The following is a 26,554-nucleotide window of genomic DNA, read 5'->3' as shown; positions in this document are numbered from 1 at the left end:
ATAAATACCTGATAAATGAAAATTAGACTCTGCACACTGCACTGCTCTCATTTGCAAATACACTTGCCAAGAGGCAAGATGCTTCATCACGCCTGATGAAGAGCATCGTTATTATCTTTTTCATTTGTCCAAGCAACTAAACGTGCGTGCCTATGAATAAATGGAAGTATATTTCACAGAATATTTCATATTTATAGTGACAAACATTTAGTTTTTCCACCTTATTACCAATCGTAAAAAGTCCCTCAATTACAGACTTAGCCAACTGGATGCTGATCTGCGCCACCTTAATCCATCAAAGCCTCGAACGCCTGGAAGGAAAATTAAGAGCCAAGGCATGTAAGCTTCGTTTGGAATAAATCAGGGTAAAATTCAAATGGGCTCACTATTATCTGTCATTCCTGCTTCTGCTGTCATGCAAAGAGCATATAATTATGAGCCACAATGAAAGGAGCTGATAGCGTTTGAGTCTGAACAATTTTAAGGTAAGACTCGATTTGATTTGAAGGGTTTAGCTGATGTTCTTCATCATTAATGACAGTAATTGTCGAGAGCCGACAGCAGTCATTATTTGGGCAATGAGGGATTATTCACAGTAAAAAAAACAACAACATCTAATATATCAGGTGACACCAGCTGGAATCTGAAATAACCACATGTGGGAAGTAAGAAGATTTCCCTACAAGGTTCAATTTACTGAGCTTTTAATCAAGTTATGTGATCTCATCAGCGACTGGAGTTGCTAGTTGCCATCATACATTCTGCCTCTAGGACGCACAGCACTTTACCTTTAAAGTTCAACATTAATTCACTCATTTGAAAGCTCCCAGACAAGCGAATCATTGACCTTTAGGTGAAATCATTAATTAGCTGCTTTTTAAGGTCTTTGAACCTCAAAATCAACTGTTTGCTCAGCCCAACCCAAGTCAGTCACTGTACTAGGCCAAGCTTTCTGTTCAAAACAGTTTCAAGAAACAGTGGCAGATTTCCATTAAAATTACTTACTCATTTATAAACATAGGTCCTTGATTTCAAACAGAGGCAGAAAAAAAGCAGGTTTGTAATTAGTCCTGAAGAGACACTAATAGCCTTCAACTGCTGTCTCCAAGGTCAAGAATAACTCTCAAATTGATCTTTATGTGACTTTTTCAGCTCAGGTAGGTAATTCAATGTGGAGACAGGCGTACCTGCCCAGAGGCTGACCCTCAGCTCTCGGGCTTCTTGATAAGAAGCTTGGGCTCCGAACGCACCACGTTCTGGTTGCTGTAATAACTAACACTGCTGTCCTGTTAGCCGCTGTCGGAATACGAGGTCATCTGGGCCGAGTGACCTCTGAACCTGAGAGGAAAGAGAGGTAATAAGGTGAGGAAACACCGAACATAAGAGGCTGATTACCGCTCGGTGCCTCTTGTCGCCATCACATCACTGTGGTTTAAGGATTTGCATATTATCTCACTTTGCTTTCAACTTGTTAAACAGCATTATGCATATAAATACACACACATGGATATCTGCATTAAGCCTTTATGCGGTTCCTGGAACAACTGCATTACTGTACAGCTTCAATAATGCTGGCCTACTTTTCTCGTAAGATGAGGAGGAGGGAGCATGTGGGGGATATTTTTATACTATCAGACCACTCCAACTGATGGAATACAAACAAGACCAAAGTGTTTTTAAAATTTCAAGCAGCTACTCCAAAGGTACATGTTTACCGATGATATTCTAATTTATTGTAATAAGTGGGAGGATGCATCGCCTTTGTAAATAACTCTCACTGTTTGGTGTAACTCTGCATAGACGCCTCACCTATCGGTCACCCATGTTTCTGTGGTTTAACACAAACTCCGAGCAAGCTGATGGACCGAAAGTGTCACCGCTCCACTGGAGATGCCTAGGTCCAACAGCGACAGGCTCCCAGGTGTGAATACGTGTGAAATGTTTTCCGACAAGACGATAAAAAACAGCCGAGTGGTGACAAACTTTACGTTTTGGGTGATTGGAACTGATCTGAACAGATGGTTTTATACTTTTTGTCAAAATATAACCATTTTTTTCATTTGTTCATGCTTTTACAATAATCTGAGCCACATCAGCCTCCTACTGTAGTGTTAATTACAAGTGGGATCGTGGGATTTGTTACCAAGGTTTAGATTTCTCCCACTTGGCATCAAAATAATGTGATGTGGGTGGTAAATTAAGCAACAATAATCAACTCTTTGTGCTACTTTTAGAGGAAGGATTTGTTTATGAGTTTGGTAAAAACACCTGAAATAACTTTAAGGATACATCTGGTGATATATATATTTTTTTTTTTCTTAATGTCAGCAAATCCCATGAACTCACCTGCTGGCCCAAATACACCGTATATATACAGCGTGGATTAATCTACCCCTGAAAACAGTCAAATGCACTATTTCTTCAGGTTGGGTATTGTTTGATATAAACTACAGTGCTCAGCTGTTTTAAGAAATAACAGGCCTTTTTTTTTTAAAAATAAAACTATAATTGTGAGTTATTTTTAAAGATGTGCATCGTCCAACACTTGTGTTAGGTGTTTTTGGTGTCTGTTGGCGCCGCCTATTTATTTATTTGTGTGTATTTTTCCTATTCACCTTGTATATTGTGAGCCGCTGTAACAAGAAAATTTCCCCAATGTGGGGATCAATAAAGTCTATCTTATCCTATGTTCAAATGAAACCAATGTATTTAGAGCTAAGAACCCATGACAGGACAAGTCGAGAGGTATTGAGAGACACACTAATATTCTTTGTTTTGGACATAGTTAAGATCTGAGGCCTAGTTTTCGGGGGCTTTAAGGTCTTTTTTAATTTAATCAAGTTAAAGTCATTAGACTCAAACACAGCATAGTTTGAGAACACTCGCAGAGCATAGCCTGTTTACAAAATATACTTTCAAGGCCTTGATTTTTTTTTTTGAAATTCACAAACTTTAAAGGATTTCAAGGACCTGTTGGACCATGTTAATGATTCACAGCCAACCAGATGTGTGGTGTGGACATTTAACAGACCCTCACTGTCATGCAGGGAGGCACGGTCCGGTTCAGGCAGGTAGAGTCCCTCCTCCGCCTCCAGGTGACGGCCAGGGCACCCAGACACCTCCATGACTCCGCCGTGAGACTCTCCGCCTGCCAAAGCATCTGATATGAAGTTAAACACATACAGCAACTGGGAAGTATATAATGTTTCTCTTTGAAATAGTCTGTATGAAAACGATGTAGCAACATCACCATTGCAGACAGAATCCTCTTCATCTAAGAAACTAAATGTATTGATTCTTTGACACAGAATAATATAGAATTTTATAGCGGTGCTTTTGTTTTATTGGAAAGCCGACAGTGAAGAATGGGCCAGGAAAGAGCAGAGGGATCTGTGACAGAATAGTAAATGGGTCCATTTCAGAGCTCATATATACCGGTGGAAACATTGTTTTGTTTTGCTTCACTGGCCAGTGTTGCACGCTGGCAATTTTCAGCTCTTTAAAGGTTAAATTGACTTTTTACATGTGGGAAAACGCTTTGTTTAGTGCCAAAATCATATGGATCTGATGTTATTTTGAGCTGTAGGACCTTCTGTTTATAGCTTAAGATGGTAACATTCTGAAGAGGTAATATTAAGACCTATAAATAGCATTTTATTATAAATATTAAAGCTTAAAAATGAGGAATCGTACCTGCAGATCTCCATGCAAACGACTTCTCGGATGAGCTTCGGCAGAAGGAGAAGAGGAAATGGAGGAGAAAGCAGACAGACGTAAATCAAATCAGAGTCATGGCTGAATAGTTTATATTCAATCAGTCCAGAGGAAGAGGAGGGTACGAAGAGCTGCTAATGCTAAAGAAAAATAAACAATATGCAATCTTTTACCTCAGGAACATTTCTTATGAGGGCGGGATAAATACTTAAATATTACGATGATTTGAGGAACGATCTTGCATCTTAAGCCACCATCTTCACATTTTTATTCATTCAAACACACATAAGAAGAAGATTTAAGTGAGGTGGCACGGTTTGTTGATCTGATACTGGGATTTTCACACACAACCATCTCTCAGGTTTATAGAGAATGGTCTGAAAAAGAGAAAATATCCAGTGAGCAGCAGTTCTCCAGGCAAAAAAGGCAGTGTTGATGCCAGAGGTCAGAGGAGAATGGCCAGACTGGTTCGAGATGACAGAAAGAAAGGAAAGATATGCAGAAGACCATCTTTGCAATGTTGGGCTCACATTGGAGAATAGAAGATTAGGAAAACTTTGCCTGGTCTGATGAGTCTTGATTTGGGCTGCGACATTTGGATGGCAGGGTCAGACAATATGAAAGTATAGATCCGTCTAGCTTTGTATCAACTATCTGAGTCTGAGTATCCCTATATGACCACAGTGTACCCGTTTTCTGATGGCTACTTCCAGCAGGACGTCACAAAGCTCCAATCATCTCAAGCTTGATTGCTTGAACATGACATTGAGTTCAATGTACTCAAATGTCTTCCACAGTCACCAGATCTCAACCCAATACCTTTGAGTTGGTGGTGGAACGGGAGATTTGCATCATGGATGTGCAGCTGACAAATCTGCAGCAACTGCATGATACTATCATGTTACTATGGACCAAAATATCTGAGGAAGGTTTCCAGCACCTTTTTGAATCTATGCCACAAAGAATTAAAGCAGTTCTGAAGACAGAAGTGGTCCAACCAGTTACTAGAAATAAAAAGTCCAAAGCTTGAGTTGCTGCAGCTGCTAAGCTGTGATTGGACTATGTTGAGGTTGAGTCAATTACTTGGGCGTTAATAAAAACTCCTGAGATACTACGAGGCTTCTACTACAACAACTTGGTGCTAAACACTTAAATCAATAAGATACTAAAGAAATCCCTTTGTGTATTAGCAATATTTGCAGGAGAGTAAGAAATAATCTGTGATTCAACACAAGAAATATGTCAACTTGCCATCAAACCTACCTGCTGCTGTCTCCTGCTGGCGAATCAGCTCCCAGCATGCACCTTTCCAGCTGGCTCGCCACGATCTGCCGTTCCTCCTCCAGCTCCCGAGTCAGTCGCTCAAACTGGAGCTCCTGTGGAAAAGACATTTATGGGCAGTGATTACAACCAGGACACGCAAATTTAAGCCTTAACCCTTTTTAAGACCTATTTGATGCCAGTTAGAATTAAATGTTAAAAACCTGTTTTGTGGACGACTTGACTGATTTCTCACCGGTTGGCTGTGAACTCGTTTTTTTTTTAAACCTGTTAAAGTGGATTCAAGACTTAAAGGACTAAAACTGTGTGTAGGACCTTTTAATGGCCTTCAGTTAAGATAATGTGATTGATACGTTTTAGGAACTTCAGTACAGCGCAGAGGGATGAGCAGAGAATTATATAATATCGATTACAAGGCTATTATTTACTATAGAGGGTAGAAACAGATACCTGCGTGTCGTATTTTGATTATTCTGATTACACCAGATACACACAGTATTTAGACAGTACTTCTCACAGCTGTCATCATGAATAAATTCCACATTAAAATGAGATAAATAAATAAGACTTTTAGGTCTTTATTTGTTTGTTTTAGCAAAAAAAGAGAGTTTTTATTTAAACATTCAAGATGGTGCCTGATGTTTTCTGTTTTTTATATTGGTCTCTATCATAATATTCACCCCACCTCAACTCTCTGTGAATTACAGACTTTCCTGGTGGACAGTAAACAGTCATGAATTGTAGCTGCTGTTAACTAATGTTAGTTATATAATAGATGATACATGTTTTAAATGTAACCATTTGATTATCTTAGCATTAAGGGAAATGTATATACTGCTCAACATCTAGCTTTATGTATATCTTTTATGTGTATTTTTAGATGAGCACACAGTGTTTCCCATAAATTGTCATCTGGACATTAAAGCGTTGGATATGTTAATGCTTTATTCATACTGAATTAATGTTGCCCGTCAGGATACAGGAAACAATCCAGTATGTTTTTCTACTGATGTACAAATAATTATAAACAGCTCTCTGCCATTCTGGGTCCATATTTCGCCTTTTGTTTGCCATGACTAACCTGACCATGCATAACTATATTCAAAACCTTTTAAGGCCTTGAGTCAAGATAATTAGATTTTATGCACATTGAGATTTTTTCAGTCCTGCTTGTTTCTCTGTTTCTGCTCTCACGCTTCAAGCTGTACCACCTACTAGCGATGAATGAGTAAGTGTACTGTAGGTTAATGGGAATCAGATGCTGTTTGTTGACTCAGTACTTTATGATTTAAATGAATCATGGGTACACGACTCAAAAGTCCTTATGGTTTTCCCTGAAAATCTGACTAGATCATGATAACGCGGCTTCAAAGCGATTCTTTTAACTGGCATTAGTGGTTTGTATAGTTCCAAAATGTGAATCTATCTAAACATATACTTGAAACAACATACAAACATGGCAATTTTGACAACACAAATATTGCAACACAACATTATACCCACTTATTAAAAGCCCTAGGAGCTCTAGAGAGATCTAATGCCTTGCTCGAGAGTATAAAAGTGAGGCAGATGTTTGCCGACTGGCTGGATCGCTGGTAGTTTTGGCACTCCCTCATTTGAATTCTGTTACATAACACCGAGGCTTCTCAGCTGCTTCATAAATCTTCGAGGAACCACAGCTGGTGTCATCACAGAGGTGCACTGGAGAATTAGCTGTCTGAAAATAATGTCTAAATAAAAAACAACCCGGCTGGAAACCACGCAGCTTTTCCCAGGAAACCTTGTTTTGTAGTAATTCGGGAAATGTTCTCAGTCAAATTGAAAGGCCTGATAATGTCGACTCGTTTACTGTGAAACAGTCGCAGCTTGGTTCGGTTTCGACATCAAAACTACTTGACGAGACTTAGGAAAATATCATAATTAAATTAAGCACATTAGTTACGTTACCAAGTGACAATCTCTATGACTACGAACTAAAGCCAATGCGGAAATGCCAAAAACTGCAGTTCCTCAAACGTCCACTTGAGGCTGGCTCCAGAAGTGAGTCAGTCTCCATAAGTCCCCATGTTAAAATAAACGTTTATGTTTAAAATAAAGAAATAAACATGTTTACAGCCTGGTACAAAAAACAGTTTTGGTCTCTATAGCTAATTTCCCCGTTCATGACAACTGTACTGAGGGTGAATTTTTTCCTATTACAGGTCAACAGCTATCTATGGTACCGACAAGTTTCTCGATGTTATCCTCGAACAAATGTTAAACCACTTTCAAATTTAGAGAAATTAAAATCCTTTACATGGCTCATGTAAGTCTTGGCTCATAATAAAAAGTGTTTTCCCGCAGTTGCACAATTAAACAAACATTTTGTGATAATTTTGAGCAACCGCCTCAGAGCCATATCAGCCCTGTAAGCGGACAAACATCTCTCCAATTAACTCTGAATAATTGCTAGAGAAAAATCAACACTTATTAACTCTGCAAAATTAGCTCTGTGCATCCAATTTCCTGATGGGGATCATTAAAGTTTCATGCACTCTGAGCTCAAGTTGTAATGTATGGACAGTTCTGTGACAGCCATGTATGTGTGGCATACGTCTTCAGATGCCAGATGACGTCTTATTTAAAGATTTTCATTACAGAAGCAGACACATTGCTTCTGAGATCAGGCTAGTTTAATTTATTTTCGCTGTCAGCTCTAATATCATGCAGACTTCTTCAGCGCATAGTGGATGAGACACAAACAAATAACATGACGAGACCATTAACTAAATCTCTGTATACCATCTGACTAGAGACAAGAGACAAGAGTCTCTCAAGGCTCCGTGCATCACATGACTACAGCTGACCCAAATACGAAATCACGAGATGTAAACAGCAGATTTAAGGGTCATTTACAGTTTATATAGTAGATTATAATTTACTACTGCATTAGTAAAAATGAGCGAGATAAACAGATTGTTAGATAATAAAAGTGCAATTAGAACAGTGCCGGATGGACCATTAAAAGCCAATGTCCCATTTGTCCAGAAGTCCATTATTATAAACAACCATTGCTCTGAAGGCCGGTTGTTCTGAACATCCACACTCCAGCATCACCAACTTACATATGTAACTTAACCATAGACAGTATAAAATATGGACACGGTGGCTCTGGCGGCTGCCACGATCGTAGTCCTCCGCCTCCTGGCTAATCTAAAAATCATCAAAGACCTAAGGCGGACTAAATAAAGCTTGCATGCTCAAACAAGCCATTTGTAATGGCACCTACCTGTCAATCAGTGTTCACACTGTTAATTCTGCATAACTTTAAGCCGTAATATCATCAGGACATGTGAGCTTCATAAAAATTCACCCTCAGTACAGTTGTCATGAATGGGGAAATTAGCTATAGAGACCAAAAAGGTTTTTTGTACCAGGGTGTAAACATTATTTCTGCTGTGAAGTTGGACATTTTAACATTGTAAACATTATTTCTGCTGTGAAGTTGGACATTTTAACATTTAACTTATGGAGACTGACTCACTTCTGGAGCCAGAAAAACAACAATAGAAATGCATAGAAAAACAGTTCGAAGGTGAGAAAACTAAAAATATCAGAGTAACAGATCTGTAAATAAGATGAAATCCCTGAACGATTCCTTGACTTTTGCAGCGTGATGAACGTGGCACATTTTGACACTTGGAGTTAACACCGTTGAGTAGTTCAATCCAGTCAATTACTGCGTTTTCAAGGTGATAAAATGTACGGATCGGTGAAAAACATAACAATAAAACAAAAACAAGAGAGGAGATGATCTGAATGAGAGAAAAAGACAATACAGTGTGAAGTAGGTTGCATTAAATGGAAAAAGAGAGGTCTAAGATGCATTTGACAAGGACAAAACAACAAGAAGTTGACTCAGTCTTGTCACATTCACTGCTTTAAAGGCCCACAGTGTGTTATTCAAACAACATGGTGCTTAAACGTGCTGCATGCTGCTGAAGCGTCACTGCTGACTCTGCCTCTCTCTGGCTGCTACGTCTCCTTACATCACTTCAGAGCAGCATGGAGACAGGACAGGAACACACAGCGCTCATTGTTTCAGCCTCGCCACGTTACGGCACGCCTCGAGGGACAAACAGATCCCCATCGTGCCCTGCGCCTGTCACCTCATGAAGTCTGGAAACCCGCCTCGCCCCGCCAGACCGATGCAAAGCCGTGCCAGGCGACGTCTCGTACCAGCTGCATGCTACCGAACGATTCGCTGCGGTTTATTGTGCACCATCACAAAGTATTTTTCTCTCTTTTATCCGACCACAGACCCATGCGTCTTTCTCCCTCTTTCCGTGTCTAATCATAGCCCGGTAGTTTGGCTTATCCAGACTGCATCTGTGATATCTGTTCGGCCTAGTTCTGCCGCTACGACACATTGCAGCTCTTGCTATAACTTGCTGTCTTCAAAAGGCAGCTTAACATGCCTGAAAATCTTCTCTAATCGTGCTTTATTTCTTCTCATTTTACACTAACGTTCAATAATCATACAGGGAGCAACCATCAGAGGAAAAGAGCAGCCCACAATAGCCTCAAAAGATCAGAATGCCCTGCATCCAGCTTCTGTTTTGTCATCTCTCTTGCTCTCTACGCCTACACATGTAACCCATAGATGAATTAAACCACTTTCAGTCTCTTTATATGCCCCAAACACCCACACTGGATGGAAGGCAACAAGTTGCGCTCGTTCTCCGAGGGCTGTCAAAAGGCATTCTCAGAGACGATGGGAGTCGCTAAGCAGATGAGGCAGGTGTAGACAAATTGAGTTCACTAAGAGAGTAAATAACCCCTGGAAATGCAAAGAACCTCGCAGAGTGATGAGATCTTAAAACTGTCTCCCAGGGTGGATTTTCCTCTTTGATTTCCACACTGTAGATCAAGAGAAATCAACTTCCCGTTCCACCGCAGCGACTCCGCTGCAGGCCGCTAACATGATGATGAGCTCGAGTCAACACGGCAGGCTGCAACAAGAGGCCATCATAAGCTTTTTTTTTTGGGAGAGTGAATGCGTCCAGGCAGATGTCAAACATCAGGGGCAGGGCAGCGCCGGGTCGGTGACATAACTGGATTGACGGAGCCAGATTTAACGCTGAGATTCAGATTTTGACCCTGCAGCTCATATGACGTAAACCTGTTGCAGCTCCATCAATCATCCACGTAGAACTCAGCTGTTGGGTGAATTTGCTTTGACCACATGTGTTGCTGTTTCTGAATCTAATCGTCTGAATCAATCCGAGCAACGGAGAGCGCTGACGCGGCCCAGTTGTTGTGGTTTTATTGAGCAACCCCTCCACTCCACACCACCCACCCCCCTGTATCCTGGGAAGTGTTTTGCTGAGCATGCATGTTCTTTTTCAGCAGCACCATGCGTCACATTCATGCAGTGCTTTTACACCTGGGATCTGCCCTACACAACAACAGTCTGCTACTGTCAGCCTAGGGGGAAACCGAATAAGTCGCTGGATGAATATCTGATAACATTTTGGCAGACGGGATGCTCTATAGTTCACACAATAATGAAAGATAAACTTGCTTTGTTTCCTCTAACTGGATAAAAAGACCTGTGGGAGAGCCGCTGTGATGATATTGTTGTTTATTGACCTGGTTGCTCACACCAAATTCAATGTTGGGGCCGCGATAACCGACTCACGCTGCGCAGCCAAGCATTGTTCAAACCCTGAGAGCTTTATTTTAGATTGTAGTCAAGCAACCAAAGATATTCAATATGTCTGAACTGAACTTCAGAGTAACGTGTATGAAATGGGAAATTTACAACTCGTGTAATTGGTTCAAATATTGCAAAGTAAGAAGTTTATGGCGTCCATGAATTGCTGCAACAAGCAGATGAAAAATATGACTAACAACGTGAGAAAAGTCTAATGTTCAGTTCGCTGCTTGGTGCATTTCCTTTTCTAAGACTCTGACCCCTGGATCCCACCGGGCATGGACCTATCACGTCGCAACTTTCTTTTGACCAGTTCGCCACCCAGCCAGAGTGTTTGCCCGCCAGACTTTGGTTATTTCTTCCTGATTTATGGGCTTCTGCAATGAGTAAGTAGTTAAATAGTTTCCCTTTTTTTCAGTTTTTATAATTGTGTCTGACAGTGGTTTATTTGAAGCAGGGTTGCATGAGGTATTGCTGCATCGTCAGTGTGTTATCTACAGTAGAAGGTGGTCGACATGCCCCTGGGTTGGAGAAGCTGTGGCCGCGGGCAACAACAAAACATATTTTAGCTACCTAAAAACATCAATATTAAGTGTACCCTATATTAAACAAGCCTTACTTTGCTGTGAGACAGGCCTGAACCGCTTATATCAATCTGTGCTCTCTTCAGAGACACCAGACGTCATTTTACATCGCAGAACACGGGAGTTGGCAGCTGGTTTACCACTGCCTCAAGCTGCGTATTTAGTTGTGTGACTTTGGAGTCTTGACTGTTAGTTTGGATGTGAATTACATTCGGGTCAAAGGCAGAAGTTGACCAGCAACTACTGTGTTGTCTAAGGTTTTTGTCAAAGGAGTCTGGTGGCTTTGGAAAGAATATTATAAATCATTGACTTCCCATCGTAAAGGGTTTTCAGACAGCAAGGTAAAACTGTGGAAATACTATAAAAATACAGCATACACTTTAACTGAGTACGGTTTGTTGCTGCCCCATCCACAGCAGTACATTGCTTAGCTTCATAAGGGAGCAAAATCTGCCTCCCAGCCACTTTAATTAGATAAAATTTTATTGATACTGGGCCAAATCATAACAGAAGTTATTTCATGACACTTTCCATATCAATCAGGTCTACTCTCTACACCGTACTCTTTATAATATTATTTACAGAGACTCAACAACTCCCACTTTGAGCACTTAGAACACTCGAGCAGAGTTCAGCTCATTTGCCACAATCAGTTGAGTTATTTTTTTAAATTGTATGTGAGAACTATATGACGTAGTAGTAGTATGAGTAATGTATATATATGACTTAAATTCTAGCATCTGTGCCCTTATATTAAATATATAGATAATAGAGTGGTTAGATGTTGCTGTGTAACTGCGAGATTAAAATAAAAAATAAAAGAAACATGTTTTTTGAAATGTCAAACTATTTTTTTGATGCCAAATGTTAAGCTGACAAATGCTTTAGCTCAGCCGGGGAAAATAATACCAAACAGGTATGCTTTTGTGCAGTTGGAGGTCAATTTCTTCTACAAAATCTTCTGACGTAGGTAGAAATTCACATTTCTGCAGCTCTATAAACTGTTTAGATCTGATATGAGGGACATATTTCACTCTTGATTTCACAGAACGATGCAAATAGCAGCTACAGACGTCTCATCTTTCATTTTGGAACATCTTTGCTGCAAGCTGTTGTCCCAACATATAATCAATCTCACAATGTTTGCTCCAGAAGTGACAAACTAACACTAGCGTCAGCTTTAGGTTTCCATGTTACCCTCCCGTACAATCTTCAAGCTCTGGTATTTCCCTGCTCACGTCTATCACTCTCCTACTTTTAATGGGCTAAACGAGAGCAAAGTGGAAAAGCATCACGCTCCAAACACAATGGCAGGCAATAACTGACATGCTCCATTTAGCACGTCTAATTTGACATTTCTGTGGAGGAACTGCAGGCGGTAGATTTGACGCTTCAGCAGCACTGCCGCCTGCACTTCAACATGGAGAAAAGGTAAAGCAACTTGATTATATTTTCTGGTCACAGTCTTCTCAACAGTCTGAGACAAGCTACATGATAATGTTTGCTTCCAAGTTCAGAACTGCAGTCATGCTGTAAGTTTGGGGGTGATTTTTTTCTACTTTGTTGGCTGTTAATCATCCACCTCTTGTTATTCTGTTATCAACATGCACCCGCTGATTAGAGAAATCAAGAAATCAGCTCATTTCCCTGGAAAGGGAGGCATCAAGGACGCCTCGCCTCTTCCAGCAAATCCTCAAATCTAAAGAACAAACCATTTCCCAAACAAGCCATGAGCCACGTTTGCCCAAATTCTGCTACGACCTTGTCTGCGAAGTGAAGCCAAAAACTGCAGTTCCTCAAACATCTACTTGAGGCTGGCTTCAGAAGTGAAGTTATGGAAAACAGATCAATACCGCAATCAGACTTTGCCTGTTTGTTACTGCAAACTAGATGCTGGGAGTTTTAGGCAGTACTGACTGTTGGTTCAAACATACCGACCTTAAAATGATTCAGCATCCATTACTAAAAACAACAAACGCATCCAACATCCGACACATGAAACACAATGTGGGAAAATGATGCAGCAGTCATGGATTCCCATGTGTGAAATGAGCAGCAAGCAGCGCCTTTGAGGCATTGAGTATGATGGAGGGCTGACAAAGCAGCTCCAAAGGAAGCCGAACAGCATTTTCCTTAACTTCACATCAATCGAGACTTAAGAGACCCACATGTGTTATCTGTTAGCTCGCGAGGAAAATCGCAGATTAAAAGTGAAGAAGCAGATTCGCTTTTCTTGGACACCATAAGCCTTTAAATAGCAGTGTGCCTAATTCAGAGTCACACACCCAGGGACTAAGTTGAGAACATGGCCACCATCCAGGCATAATTAAGAGCAGGAGAACAGACAGACTCCCATGTTGACGGGATAGAAAGGAGCATTAAAATAACAGCAGGGGAAGGGAGACAGACGGAGGCTGCGTTCACAATGCTGCTGCAAGTGTCTCTGTTGTGATCTCCCCCCCATAGATCTGATGTTTTTCACTGAGTGTCAATAGCACACAAAGTTAGAGGTAGGAAAACAGATGTCAACATCTCTGACTGTCAGTTGAGATCAACGTTCAGCGCTTAAAAAATATGTCAGCGAGACATTAATTAACTTCTACATCATTTAACCAGATACATCTGTCAAAGCCTTTGTCATGTTGGCATTTTAACAGCGAGCGCGAGGATGACGGGACAAAGACGGGAAAAGAAATGAAGAGATGCTCCGGTTCAAACAGTGACTGAAATGTGTGAAAAGCAAGCAAAGGAAACAGGTACAAAAATACACTTACATAACAGTGTCAGTTCGTAGCAAGGCCTATTCTCGCAGGATACCTGGTGATGCAGTTCCTCGTGAAATGCAATAACCGGAGAAGTTGTCTTTGCTCTTAAACTTTAAAATAAAAAAATCTACATCAAATACGGCTTCCTTCGTGTCTTTCCACACTTTTCAGGCTACAGAATTATGGAAGTTTTCATCCCCGGAAATTATTAACAAGGGTTTTAATAGAAATTTGTGTGAAAATTCAGGAAGCTCATCATTGAGTCTCATCTGCAGATAATCCTCAGGATTTGTCAGTAAATTTGGGCTTCATTTAACCTGTGAGCAGGGGTGGTGCACCTGGTGATCCCCCTCATCAGAGTCTGAATGTGATAGGTAGTTGGTTTGTTTGACCAAACCTCTGTACGGAGTGTTTTCTTGTTGGAAAGTCAATCAAATGACCACAAAGAAATGCAAAACGACTACAAAGAGATGAAGAATGACCACAAAGAAATGCAAAACGACTACAAAGAGATGAAGATGGTTCCAAAGAGACGCAAAATTACCACGCTGAGACATAATATGACCACAAAGAGACACAAAATAGCCCGCTGAGACATAATATGACCACAAAGAGACACAAAATAGCCATAAAGAGATACAAAACAACCACAAAGAGACACAAAATGACTACAAGGAGACACAAAACGACCACCGGAGACCAACAATACAGTGATGTTTTGTGTCTCTTCCAGTCTGGGGGTCTTGCGGGACAGGTGGGGACACTTTTACATGTTTGTGTCCAGAGGCCCATTGTCTGATATTTGGAGGTACAGAAATAGAAATAGCAATTATTAAACTTCTCGTCTAACTTATGGTGGTTGTCTGCAATTAGGTCCCTCGACAGTTTCAGTCCCATGTGACTACGGCACATGGGTTCATGTTGGAGAAGATCCTTCATCCGAAGAAAGATCTGATCTCCAGACACACAAAAAGGTTGCCAACGTGAGCACAGCCTCACATCAAAATCAAATGTGAATGAAGCGTTGGGTAAATGAGAGAAAATAAAGCACACACAACAAGAGGAAGAAGGGTGTGACTGCAGCATCCTCTGCCTCCTACCTGCTCTTTGACAGAAGCCAGGAGGTTGTTGGTGGTGGTGGTGGTGGTGGTGATGCTACTGCTGGCGTTCGGCAGGAGTCCATGACCGCTCGGCCCCTCTCTGACTCCCATGGGCCCTTCCCCCTCTGCGTCCCCCTCCACCTCCATCCCCTCCACCTCCCCGCGATAGTCCAGAGCCGGCTGGCTGCTGAGGCGCCCTCTCTGACCCTGCAGAAGGACTACAAGCCGGTCAGGATGTGGACAAGCAGGAGGCACGAGGAACAGGAAACCACTGTCATACCCCCCTCAGGGGCATTTGACGGTGTCAAAGGGAGGTTACATATTGTGCTACTGTAATAATCCTGCAAGGATTCACTTTGACCTCTGTGCTATTTTGTTTTTTAAAACCTCTCTAATATCTCCACAGGGACTCATAGTGAATCTATTGTGACCTTATGACATCACTATAATAATCCTGCAATACTCCAATGGACACTCACAGTGTGATTGTGGCTTTTTATGACCTATAGTATCAACTTCTATATGGAGCCTCAGACATAAGGCTATAGAGCTTTCCCTTATATATAAATATATATATATATTTAATCTCCAGTTGCATTATGAGGCTGGCTAGTGGGGATTTAACCCTTCAATACTACAGTTGCACACAGTTTACCTTAAAGGTGCACGCTGCATGCATGAGCCCGAGCATGAGCATGTCACGGTTTTTTTTTGTTTTTTTTCATGTTATGCTCGACGCAGCCTGTCTGTCAAACGTGCACACCATCACTCAACCACCATCCGGTAAAGCCAAGGACGAGGTCACACTCGACTCACCGGACCAGAGACCGGAGAGAGAGACAGAGAGAGAGGGGGAGCGCAGGGCTGCACTGGCACCGACAGCCTCCCCTCTCCTCTCTTCTCTGTTCTCCGGTGCCTGCTCCACACAGTCAGTGTCGGACTCACCGGCCAGATGTTGCTGTTAGAAGCAGGCCACAGCTGGCTCGATCCGTCCTGTTACGCATCCATCCTCCTCCTGCAGGCGGCCGTGACAGCTACTACATTCCCCACGCGCCCGACGCGCAAATAAACAAAAACAAACTAGTCCCGTGCGTGTGCACACACTCCTCGTGCAAAATAAATATCTGTATTTGTTCTTCCTCTTATCCGGTGTGAGGTTTTAATGCACCCATCTACCTCTGGCGTCCGCGCGGCACCCAGCCTCCTACCCACCTACCCGCCCAGCCACTATTACCGATCAACGGCGTGACGTCACCATGCGGCTATGGATTATTTTCCGATACGAGGATCGATCAGCCGATCACCGTGATGATGATGATGGTGCACGCGTTGCATGCCGTGTAGCTACTGCAGTCGCGTTCAGTCAGTGCAGATGCAGCTCCGTGCAGAAAGAGCGCTGCTTGGAGAGGGAGGATGCAGCCTGCAGCCGGCGCGTGTGTGCGCGTGAATGCACGTGTGTGCACGTGTGTGCGTGCGTGTGTGTGCATGTGCATGTGTTTGTGTGTGTGTGCGTTTCTCCTCTCTCGTTGTGAGGCCCGACTGGTCCTTATAGGACTCCCAAAGGATGATTTAACAATGAAAGTTTATGAAGTACTTCAGTGGAAATTATGGTAGTCAATGTATGGAAGCTCAATACTGCCAAGTTTTTTAGTTTAAGTTAAATAATATTAGAAGAAATACTTCAAATATACATTATGACAACTTTTCTACCATAAAATAACATATTTTAAATCATGGATGGAGTGTTCATATGGTTTTCAGATAAGATGCAAAAATATGACCCACATTGTGTTTCATGTGATCTGGCATGAAGTTGGAATAATTTAGCTTTCAGACACATTCCTCTTTTTATTCCTTTTTATACACATCAGGTTAATAGTGGTTTAATTTTAACCGTGAGAAGCATCAATAAAGTTTTGATCGTCACAATCATTTCATGAACTTTATGGGCAAAGAGTGTATTAACAATATTTGGAAATGTTTGCAAATTCAATCACAACAAGAATCCATTGACGGAAGTTTTACACATAGAGAGGCCATGTTTTACAAAACATTTAACAGATTACGAGGAGGTTGTGAGGATTTGTCTGGCAGAAAGAAGGGTGTGATTTGAGGGAGAAGGGTTGGGAAATTTATTCAGTATAAGTGAATTCATAGATTTTATTTTACTCCTAAATGACACAGGAAATAATTCATGTTGGAAATGTCAGTGAAATAGGAACATTTTTACAGGCTGGTCATAGTGTTATAGAGAAACTACGGGAAAATAACGAAAAATGTGAAACTAAACATAGCGTCAGTGTTTAGTTTGTCCCTTACGGGCTACCTTGAACTCTGTAGAAAAGGATCTGCAGCGCCTGTAGATTAAAAAGACTGATTCAAGGGTATATCTGTAGCTATATCTGACACCCCGGACCTTTAACAATTAATAAATTAGACTAAGCTACCTCAGAAATCTGGCCAGTTAGCCCTTTATTTCATAATTAACACTTATTCCATGAGTATTTTTAATGTTTTCAGTCTGAACATTTCATTTATTCATTGCAGACGTTTCAAATATGAACTTCCACCTTCATGATCATGCAAGTTTTCTGTAGGTTCGATTTGCGATTACCATACTCTGGAAGAAAATAAGAAATGTTCAACATGTTCGACATTGCAGCATCACTTGATGGATTAAAGGATGGGTTTACCTAAATTAAAAAATGTCTCACTTAAACTCTGAACACTTTTCAGAGAGTATTTCTTTGGTAGAGAGTAGTTCACATGAAAAGTGCTGACAGATGTGCTCTTTGGATTACCCAGAATAAATTGAACAGAGATGTTGCAACAATTTTCTTTTTAACTTTCCTTCCTTTTCAATTCCTCATTTTATTTTCAAGCAGTTTCACTACCTATATTTAACTCGGGAGGACTGAAATTTGAGTTCAAAACCTGGGTAACTATTTGCACCAGATACTGGTCGGGATAATTTGTAATCTGGGTGACCTGGACCTTTAAGAAAATGATATGAAAAGTCTTTATGTGTGGATTCATGTAGAAAAATCATGTTTAATTTCCTTCCCACACTTGCATTTAAAGAAGAAAAACAACAGCACAGAAGTACATGCACATGCCCATTTATTTAAATGATAAGAGAGTCTGTGTGCAGTCATCAAGATAGGCGGGGTCTTACATTGAGTCGTGTCAGGTGGATTTCTCCTCACTACAAATACTTGAGCGGTGTTCTGCTTAAAAGCTGCTTTCGTCAGTCTCCTGTGGTACATTTAAAAACGAACTAAACACCACTTGGCAGATAAAAGGGAGGAGGACGTACGAGTACTTCAGGGAGGACTCTTGCAGATATAAGCCACTAAAAGATTCTGAAAGAGACCGATATGCCAGCAACTCACCGGGAGAAGACTTCTGAAACACTTTTATAACCATAAATACCTGAATATTCATCAGTTCATAGAAATAAACCCGCTCGTCAAAGCAAATCAAAACGATGATACATTCGCCATTCTTCATACTGCAGAATAAAATCCAGTGTCACTAAACACAGTAAAGCATCTAGTTCGGACAACACTTGACACTTTTTTTTTTTAATACCACATATAGATTCATATATGCGTCATTGCTTAAATATATACTGCTGAAAATTGACAAACTTAAACCAGAACAGTTGGGTTGAACAACACATCTCTTGTAAGTCTTTTCAGATGAGAGTCTGCTGCTGCGACTTTTTTTTTCTCCTTTTTTTAGACACGAGGTGATGAATGTGTTGGATTTATGAGGACAAACCTGGATGTTATACCCAAATAAATCATCCCGATCCCCTTTTTCATTTTAAGAGCATTCTCCTCACCTGACAAACGTCCCTGTGGGATTACAATTTTACTGTCACCATCAGGTTCAGCTCAAAACTTGAGAGCGTTAAATGACTCAAGGCCCAAACTGTCCATCAAATGTCACTTTTCTTTTCTTTCTTTAATTCTGTCCCTTGTCTGCTGTGGTTTAAGGGGCCAACTTTGTAAGCAAAGCTCCAAACTAATCCTGAATAAGAGCTGAACTGCACAGAGCAAGCAAAGAAAGTAATTATTCAACCATCCGTGAATATTTCAGTCGTAAATGAAAAAGAAAATTTCACCTTCACCACATTTGTCGACCGGGGTTCTGCGCGGTTTAATTTAAAACTCAAGGACGGCCGTTTAATATCCCATCCTACTGGAACAAGCGTGAAAACCAGACAAGACAATATGGCATTTTACGACAATAATTCCTGAGGATATAATCAAATAAATAAAAACTGGACCCGATAACAGAAGGCGAGCAGAAACAATTAAGACTTATGTGAATAAAATGTAAGACTTTTTGAAATTCTTGACTGTGCAACCGTAAAAAGTAAAGAGTGATTGTACCATATATCATTGGTTGTTCAGAATCTATTACCTGCGACTAATTTTAACATTTCATACGATTTTACATCATATTTTTCCATGTTTTTGCATATATTGTAGGTGAAAATGGCATATTCATTTTATTTGTAATCACTTTCTTTGCATCTTTATGATCGGCATTTGTCAACATGACGCTAAAATTCTCCTTTTATCATCTCAATTGTATTTTTATACATCATGTACATATCAAATTTTTCAATTCAGATGTTAATTGCTACTGGAAAATGTTAAATAATAAATCTGAGAGATGTAAACGATATCCTTGTCTCTGACAGGCTTATATTAGAGACAGGCCTTTATTTCTATCATTAGTTTCATTAGTCTACACTTAATACTCAACAGCTTTTTGTCAGGTTGTAAACACTTCCCTTTCTTTTATTTGGCTTTATGGCACACAGCTCATATGTAAAAACGTTGCCGCAGTAACCATTTCTCTCATCTGAAGAGACTTAACTCGGATAGGTAAACACATGTCATGAGATGGAGGGTTTGGCGTGACCAGGCAGTGCACTAACACTAAGTTCTCCTACTTGATGTCTACGAAGTCAAAACACTGCACGGTGCAGGGAAAAACTGCTTGGTTGGCATGTTCAGAACTCACTTTTTAAAAACTCGTCTGCCTTAATCTTCGAAAGGAATTACACCGGACTTGACTTTCAGCTTGTCAGTCTGCTGAAGGTGGCTATTTCCTCCCAAATTTCCCAGCTCTATCTGTTGTTACATGAGTTTTTGGGTTATTAGGCTGGATGACGATGCAGTAACACTGAAGGGCTTAAACATGCAGAATGGACCCAATTTATTTCATCATTAGCAAGCTTCTGACACATCTGAACCAGCATCAAACACTTGGCGTTGTTATTGATTTAAGAGCTTCTTAATTAACAAAAAAAAAAAAACCTGTGGAAGCTAGTAAACATCACTTGAGTTAATTGGCCAGTTTATTTTAAATGAGGCTTCATTAGACTAAAAGGACGATCCATATTTCTCCGATTTAAGGACTCAAGAACAACAGATTTGTCAGGGAAATAGTAGAGAGTAGCAACCTTTTGCAGAGCGGCAACCTAAAAAAAAAAAAATCAGTTTTGGTCCTTTTTAAACAAACAAACCACGGCGGCTGTGGCTGCACAGCTGCAGAGCTGTTGTCTGAACGAATAACCGCATCGACCCCCGCAGCCGAAAACACACAAACCTCTAACATCCCTTCAGAGGGCAGGAGCCCTGGATCAAAACAAATAATATTTCACGTCACTGGAACCACATTTCATTAGCACGAACACTTTTAAAGTTCACAAACTCGATCTTCATACAACCAGGGAAGGAAACTAACATCAGCCACCAGCCGAAACTTGACCGTTTCCACGTTGGGGTGGACGTTTTTGGTGAAACTGTTGTGATTTTCCACTCAACCAGCCTCCACGGACGCAACGTGTTAGTTTCCTGCCCTGTGCACAACTCGTCTTTCAAATCGAGAATTACAGAAATTAAAGAAAAATACACCGAGCACCAACACGTCTACTCAACAAAATCCATGTGAACTTCTTTTTACAAATTAAAGCAAAATAAATAGAGGACAGGTACCTTTGCATAAACATGAGTACAAAACCTAACAGTCAGTGGATGTACAATAAATGCGAGTGAATCCGAGAGGGGCGGAGTGGCGTGTTCGTGGATTTGTGAAACCATGAACCTGTGTTAGGACGACCCCTTTTTGTTCTCTTGAGACGAGGAACCTGCGCGCACTACTCCAGGTCGTCCACGTCCTCCGTCGCGATGGTGCTCGTCTGTTCCGAAGTCACGCCTGGAAAACAAAACTAACGTCAACGTCGGAGGCAAAATGTCAACTGAAACAACTTTTTCTTTACTGTAAATGAATATAATCAGGTTTCGGGTGAACCGATGAAACAAGGAATTGAAAAATAAACAATGAAATTTAAAATATTTTATTATTTTTCCAGATTTTTTGGCTGATCACAAGTGCTTCTTGTTCCTGCTTAGTCACGTTTTAAAGCTTCAACTGAAGCATTAAAGTGATACTCATGAAGTGTTTTTAATAACACATCTAGCACTATACATCACATATACACCAGTATCTGACCCAACGATGGCAAAAAAAATCATTTTGTAGGTATTCTGTAATATGTTAGAGTTTGTCATTTCCTGGAAAATGATAAAGAAATGTTGACAACTCATCCCGCATTCGAGGGCATCCAATTAAATGCTTTCTGTTGGAGCAGACGGTTTCTGTGGCCTTGACCTCACTAGTTACTGTCCAAAAAATCCAACATAATAACTTCAGCTCTCTGTGATTTACAGGTGAGTTTCCTGACAGATAGACAGCTTTACTTGTTGCCAAGTAGCTAACATTAACCGCAAAGTATGAGTCGTTAGCAAGCAACAGAGCCGGGCTCAGCAGCCTCCCGTTGAACACGGCTGGACCTGACCGAAAACAACCTCCGCGACTGACAGCACGTAGAGTACCGTGGTCAGGAGTTTCCTGATAAAAGAGTTTTACTTGTAAACAGCTATTACTGTACAAGACAAGTCCCCCCATTAACTGTTTCATGGGAACTTTAAGCAGCTGTAGCATTAGCTGCTCTGCAGGTGTCGTATCATGACATTTAAGATCATTGAATTTTCAGTGTTTCAACATCATTCCACGTCATAAACCTGAAAAGAGCCACGTGTCGTACTTGAGGTATCGTCGTCATTAGGAGACTTCTTCTTCTCCTCAACATAGCCATGACTCAGCAGCTTGGACATGCTGACCGGAGGAGCCTTCTTATCATAAGACCTGAGGAGGCGACAAGAGACAGCATCATCATCGTGACTCTCCTGGTACTGAGACAGAAGGCTTATACGTCACTCATAACGTTCAGAGTACTAATCTGAGGATGAATCGTGGTGTAGTTCCTAAAGGTTTACTCACGTTCTCTTGTATTTGTTGGTCATGGACAGACCCTCCATCTCATTGGCAATGCCATCAGGAGACATCTGTGGGACGGAAAAGTGGTTATTTGTGCAGCCTTCAATGATCTGAATGTAGCAGACACATTATTAAACAAACAAATGTGACTTTTAAAATGAGACTGATTCACTTTATTGGCAAATATAAAAAAGGCAAATAACAGAGCAAAGAATGAAACGATGGAAGAAAACTTAGTCATGCAATGGAAAAATAACTGAAGGAACTGGCGTGAAGAAAAAACGGCAAATAACTGATTTTAACCTGACGGGTTCCCTGTGTGACTCAGGGAAGAACATAAAAACCTGATTCTTGCGTTTTTAGTTGAAGGGTTTCATGTAACATCTTAAAAGACTTGAAAACAAGATTTTTGGTTACTAAAAGAAGAACAATACTGTATGAAATGTACTTATTTTATCAGCTTCTTTCTCTGTACTCACCTGAAACGTAAATCAATATTTCCTCAAAGCTATCGCACAGCCAACGCACCGGCAAAATGAAGTTTAACCAAAACAGCGAATGCAACGATGAAGCAGGGGACTAAAAAAAAAAAAAAAGGTGATGGTGATGGTAAATATGTGAAGATAAAAATAAAAAGGATGGAAGACATCGACACGGTGTCGATGCTGGGGGAGGTGGTGGGGGTGGTGACTAGTTTGGTCCATTCACCTTCTCTTTATCAGGGGAAAATCTATCGGCCTCTCTTTCCCAGGTTGAACCGTTATCAGTGCCAAACGGTGCAGCCAGAGGCTGCACGCCCACCTTCATCTGGCTGTTGGGGGACGTTGCTTTGTTTCCACTGTAAGCACAAAACCACGGTGATATACGATATGAAATGATTGCTAACCACTCTTTACATGCTGGGAAATCTCGGCTGTGGCCCGTCCACTTGACTAGTGTTTGATTTAGATAAGAACTCAGGGACAGGTTTCTCCTTAAATACGCTTCATGTTTGTTTAACTCCAAACAAGAGTTAATAATTGTAAACAGGCTCCAGGTTAAAAACCGTGTGGTGCGAAACACACACACACAGACACGCCCGTCATCTCCACATGTGGCGATGCATCTTCACCATTAAAGTCTTCTTACCCCTCTGATTCCTCAACTCCAAACCAGTTAGTCGGTGGATTGTACGCCTTCTTCGGCTTGTCATCAGAGTTGGCATCATGACTCAACAGCCCTGCAGACGAGTACAAAATATTCAAAATGCTACCAGCGATTATGAAGCGCTGCACTGCATCTCACCTTTGCAGCACAATTTGATACTTAAGCTGCAGTCTGTTAAACTCAGGCCAATCCTTCTTTCTTCTCAACCCAACTTTTGAACCACAGTGTTACAGTAAGTAAAACCAGAAATTGAGATTTTTGTGAAATAACTTGTTGCTTTGAAGACAACAAAAGGTGAAACACAGTAATAAAATGCAACAAATCATGATAAAAGGGTCGGTTATAGGTTAGACTACATTTTGAGGCCAAAAATCTGGAAATGTTAACACAGGTAACACTAGCATATCACAAATCGATGCCATCTGAGAGCAAAGCACTGGACCTGAACGATAGTTCCCAATGAACATCTGTTAGTATTTTTGGTTGAAGCTCAAAACAAGCGACCAAATTTGTGTTAAAATACTTTTAAAAGAACAAGATGACCTTTACCTTTGTGTCCACCTCCCTTTGCCAGTTTCACATAATCTGAGTCGGACTCAAATATCCCAACTCGCCGTCCGCTGATCCTCTCCGCCGGAGTGTTATCAGCCTCAACGCTCTGGGACAGACCAGGGATCTGGGAGGTCGGTCCAGTCACACCAGTGGTCACAACGCCAGGTTTTATGCCTGCAATGATGTGAAAATTACATTTGTTTGCTTTATGAACACTTCCTCGCTGGAGTACTCGGATGATGGGAGCTAGAAACGCTTCTTGAACAGGAATTGACACATCATGTTGATCGTGAACGAACTGGTTCAAAGAGCCGGCTCTTTTAATTGAGTAAATGTAAATGAAAATAATTGGCACATACAGCGATTTGATATTAGAAAATGTACTGTTTTACTTTTTAATACTTCAGTACAAGTGACATGTGTACACGTACAAATCAGTGAACAGTGCTAAATTTGGCTGAATCATTAAAAAGGTGTAACACGAAGAGCCGGCTCTTCTTGGCGAAGCTGAACCGCATTTCCCATCACTGATGAACTGAGTCTTACCACCAGGCTTGGTCCTTCGATGGTTGGGTACAGCGGCACTCATTTCAGAATCTGATGACGAAAGGAAACATATTAAAGCCTGTGCACAGTGAAACAACACATATTTAACACCACATGTGACCATTAGTAAGCAGCTAATCCTCCAACACAATGGACAGAGAGGGGCAGGAGACAAAAAACATTAAAAAAGATGTTCTTAATAAGCAATTAGCTGCTTAACAGTCTACCAAAAGTCCTAAATATTAATAAAACATAGCTAATTATGTTATAAAACGCATTAAATGATGCATTTCTCTGATGGCCTACTGCCTCTCTGCATGAATCACAGCCTGTCTGCGCTCTTTCGTCGAAACACCCGCAATTAGGACGCTATTAAAACATTAAACCGGTGAAAAAAAAACAACAACACGACTTTTACTTGTGCGTGCATGAAACAAAGCAAAGTATACGAGCTAACAAAAGCTAATCCGGCTTATTAAAAAATAAAAAAATAAATAAAAAAAGACATTTGCTGTAAAGTGAGCCCAGTTTTCTCACAATACAACACGCTAACTAGCCTGAAGTTGTAGTCCGGCCGCACAAACAGTGTGTAATCTCCGTGTAAAAGCAGAAAGATAAACACTATAAACCCGTTTCTATAGCGACACACTTTAAATTAGCATTGCGGCTAACAAAGCCTCGCTAACGCAGCTAGCCGCCTAGCTCGTTGCCGCAGTGGCGCTAACGTTACTTTGCGCCGCGACGAGGCTGATTTCCCGCCAAGCAGCTAACTACAGCGCTCCCACAGGAACAAGACACACGTCTCTTACGTTATATGTTATTTCCCCGTTGTTGTTAATTGCCGAGCTTGAGTTATTTTATTTTTTTTCCGCAAATCGAAACTCTGTTAGCTTCTTCTTAACCAGCAGGGAGGGATGGGACCGCACACACTTCCGGTGGCACCTGCTGCCGACTTCCACAAAGATCGTGTGTCAGCGAGAGGAGCCGTGACGTCATTTTGTAGGCTGTCAAGTGTAAGGGTGGAGAGAGAGCGAGAGAGAGATAGAGAGCAGTTCCCGGAATTGGACAGAGTGAGAGCTCTTTCTTATTGTATTCATGGTGGTTCTACAATAAGAGACGATCTTAGTCATTAGTTTGGCTTTATCCTTCATAAATATCATTGAAAAACATATAATATAATATAATATAATATAATATTAATATAATAATCATAATAATATTAATATAATATAATATAATATAATATAATATAATATAATATAATATAATATAAGGCACCATTTCATGTTTACTGAGTTATACCTAATACCTAATATATTTAATAATAATTACTAATAAACAATTCATAGATTCATCATAGGCCATAAATACGGGACTGGAGGTGCAACACTGAGGCTGTCTGCAGGACTGAGGAAGCTCAGGTTTTTCAATGTATGCAGCAGGATGCTACAGATGTTCTACCAATCGGTACAATCACCTTTGCGGCAGCATCAGAGCCAGCGAAACTAGCTTTAAGAAAACTGTACTGGAGCTGTCCTCGCCTAACATCATGGACAATAGCTGACATCCTGATAAAGCAGCAGAGCAGATTCAATCGAGACTCCTGCAACTCCACTGTAAAAAAGACCGCTACACAGGCCGCTATACAGGAAGTCATTTCTCTCCTCTGTGCAGGGACTCATTCTCACTCAGAGACAGTTAATATTTTGGATATGGACACTAATACATAACTTGCATTGGCTCATTCTCTGACTGAGAATGCAATAACACAGTTATATGTATCTATCATTAAAAATGTCCTTCCAACAT

At 40.8% G+C, this 26,554-nt stretch overlaps 2 protein-coding genes across 6 annotated transcripts in view; both read right to left on the bottom strand.

The window, feature by feature from the left end:
- The window catches only part of LOC104926241 (plakophilin-4), a 40,171-nt gene extending 23,597 nt beyond the window's left edge, over positions 1-16,574 (bottom strand). The window contains exons 1-5 of one of the 5 annotated variants that reach the window (XM_019260796.2): positions 16,085-16,574; positions 15,140-15,357; positions 4,978-5,090; positions 3,694-3,728; positions 3,032-3,160 (exon numbers count right to left, since the gene is read on the bottom strand). In XM_019260796.2, the coding sequence (XP_019116341.2) occupies positions 3,032-3,160; positions 3,694-3,728; positions 4,978-5,090; positions 15,140-15,286 (424 nt within the window). In that variant the 5' untranslated portion in view covers positions 15,287-15,357; positions 16,085-16,574. The remainder of the gene's footprint in view (positions 1-3,031; positions 3,161-3,693; positions 3,729-4,977; positions 5,091-15,139; positions 15,358-16,084) is intronic. The other 4 variants (XM_010740054.3, XM_019260798.2, XM_019260799.2 and 1 more) reach the window with 4 other exon arrangements.
- A 1,668-nt stretch (positions 16,575-18,242) lies between these two features.
- cxixh7orf57 (chromosome XIX C7orf57 homolog) lies at positions 18,243-25,718 on the bottom strand. Its single transcript, XM_010740042.3, has 8 exons — positions 25,555-25,718; positions 24,746-24,796; positions 24,197-24,373; positions 23,630-23,720; positions 23,210-23,339; positions 22,505-22,569; positions 22,269-22,369; positions 18,243-21,376 (listed from the first exon to the last, which is right to left on the bottom strand). The coding sequence occupies exons 2-8, from the start codon at positions 24,786-24,788 to the stop codon at positions 21,318-21,320; spliced, it is 666 nt and encodes a 221-aa protein (XP_010738344.3). The 5' UTR covers positions 24,789-24,796; positions 25,555-25,718; the 3' UTR covers positions 18,243-21,317.
- Between the last annotated feature and the right edge of the window lie 836 nt (positions 25,719-26,554).

The sequence above is a fragment of the Larimichthys crocea genome, chromosome XIX (assembly GCF_000972845.2).
Source record: "Larimichthys crocea isolate SSNF chromosome XIX, L_crocea_2.0, whole genome shotgun sequence".
Classification (NCBI taxonomy): Eukaryota; Metazoa; Chordata; class Actinopteri; family Sciaenidae; genus Larimichthys; species Larimichthys crocea.
Note: the sequence above shows the minus strand (reverse complement) of the source record. Positions and strands in the feature narration are given on the sequence as shown.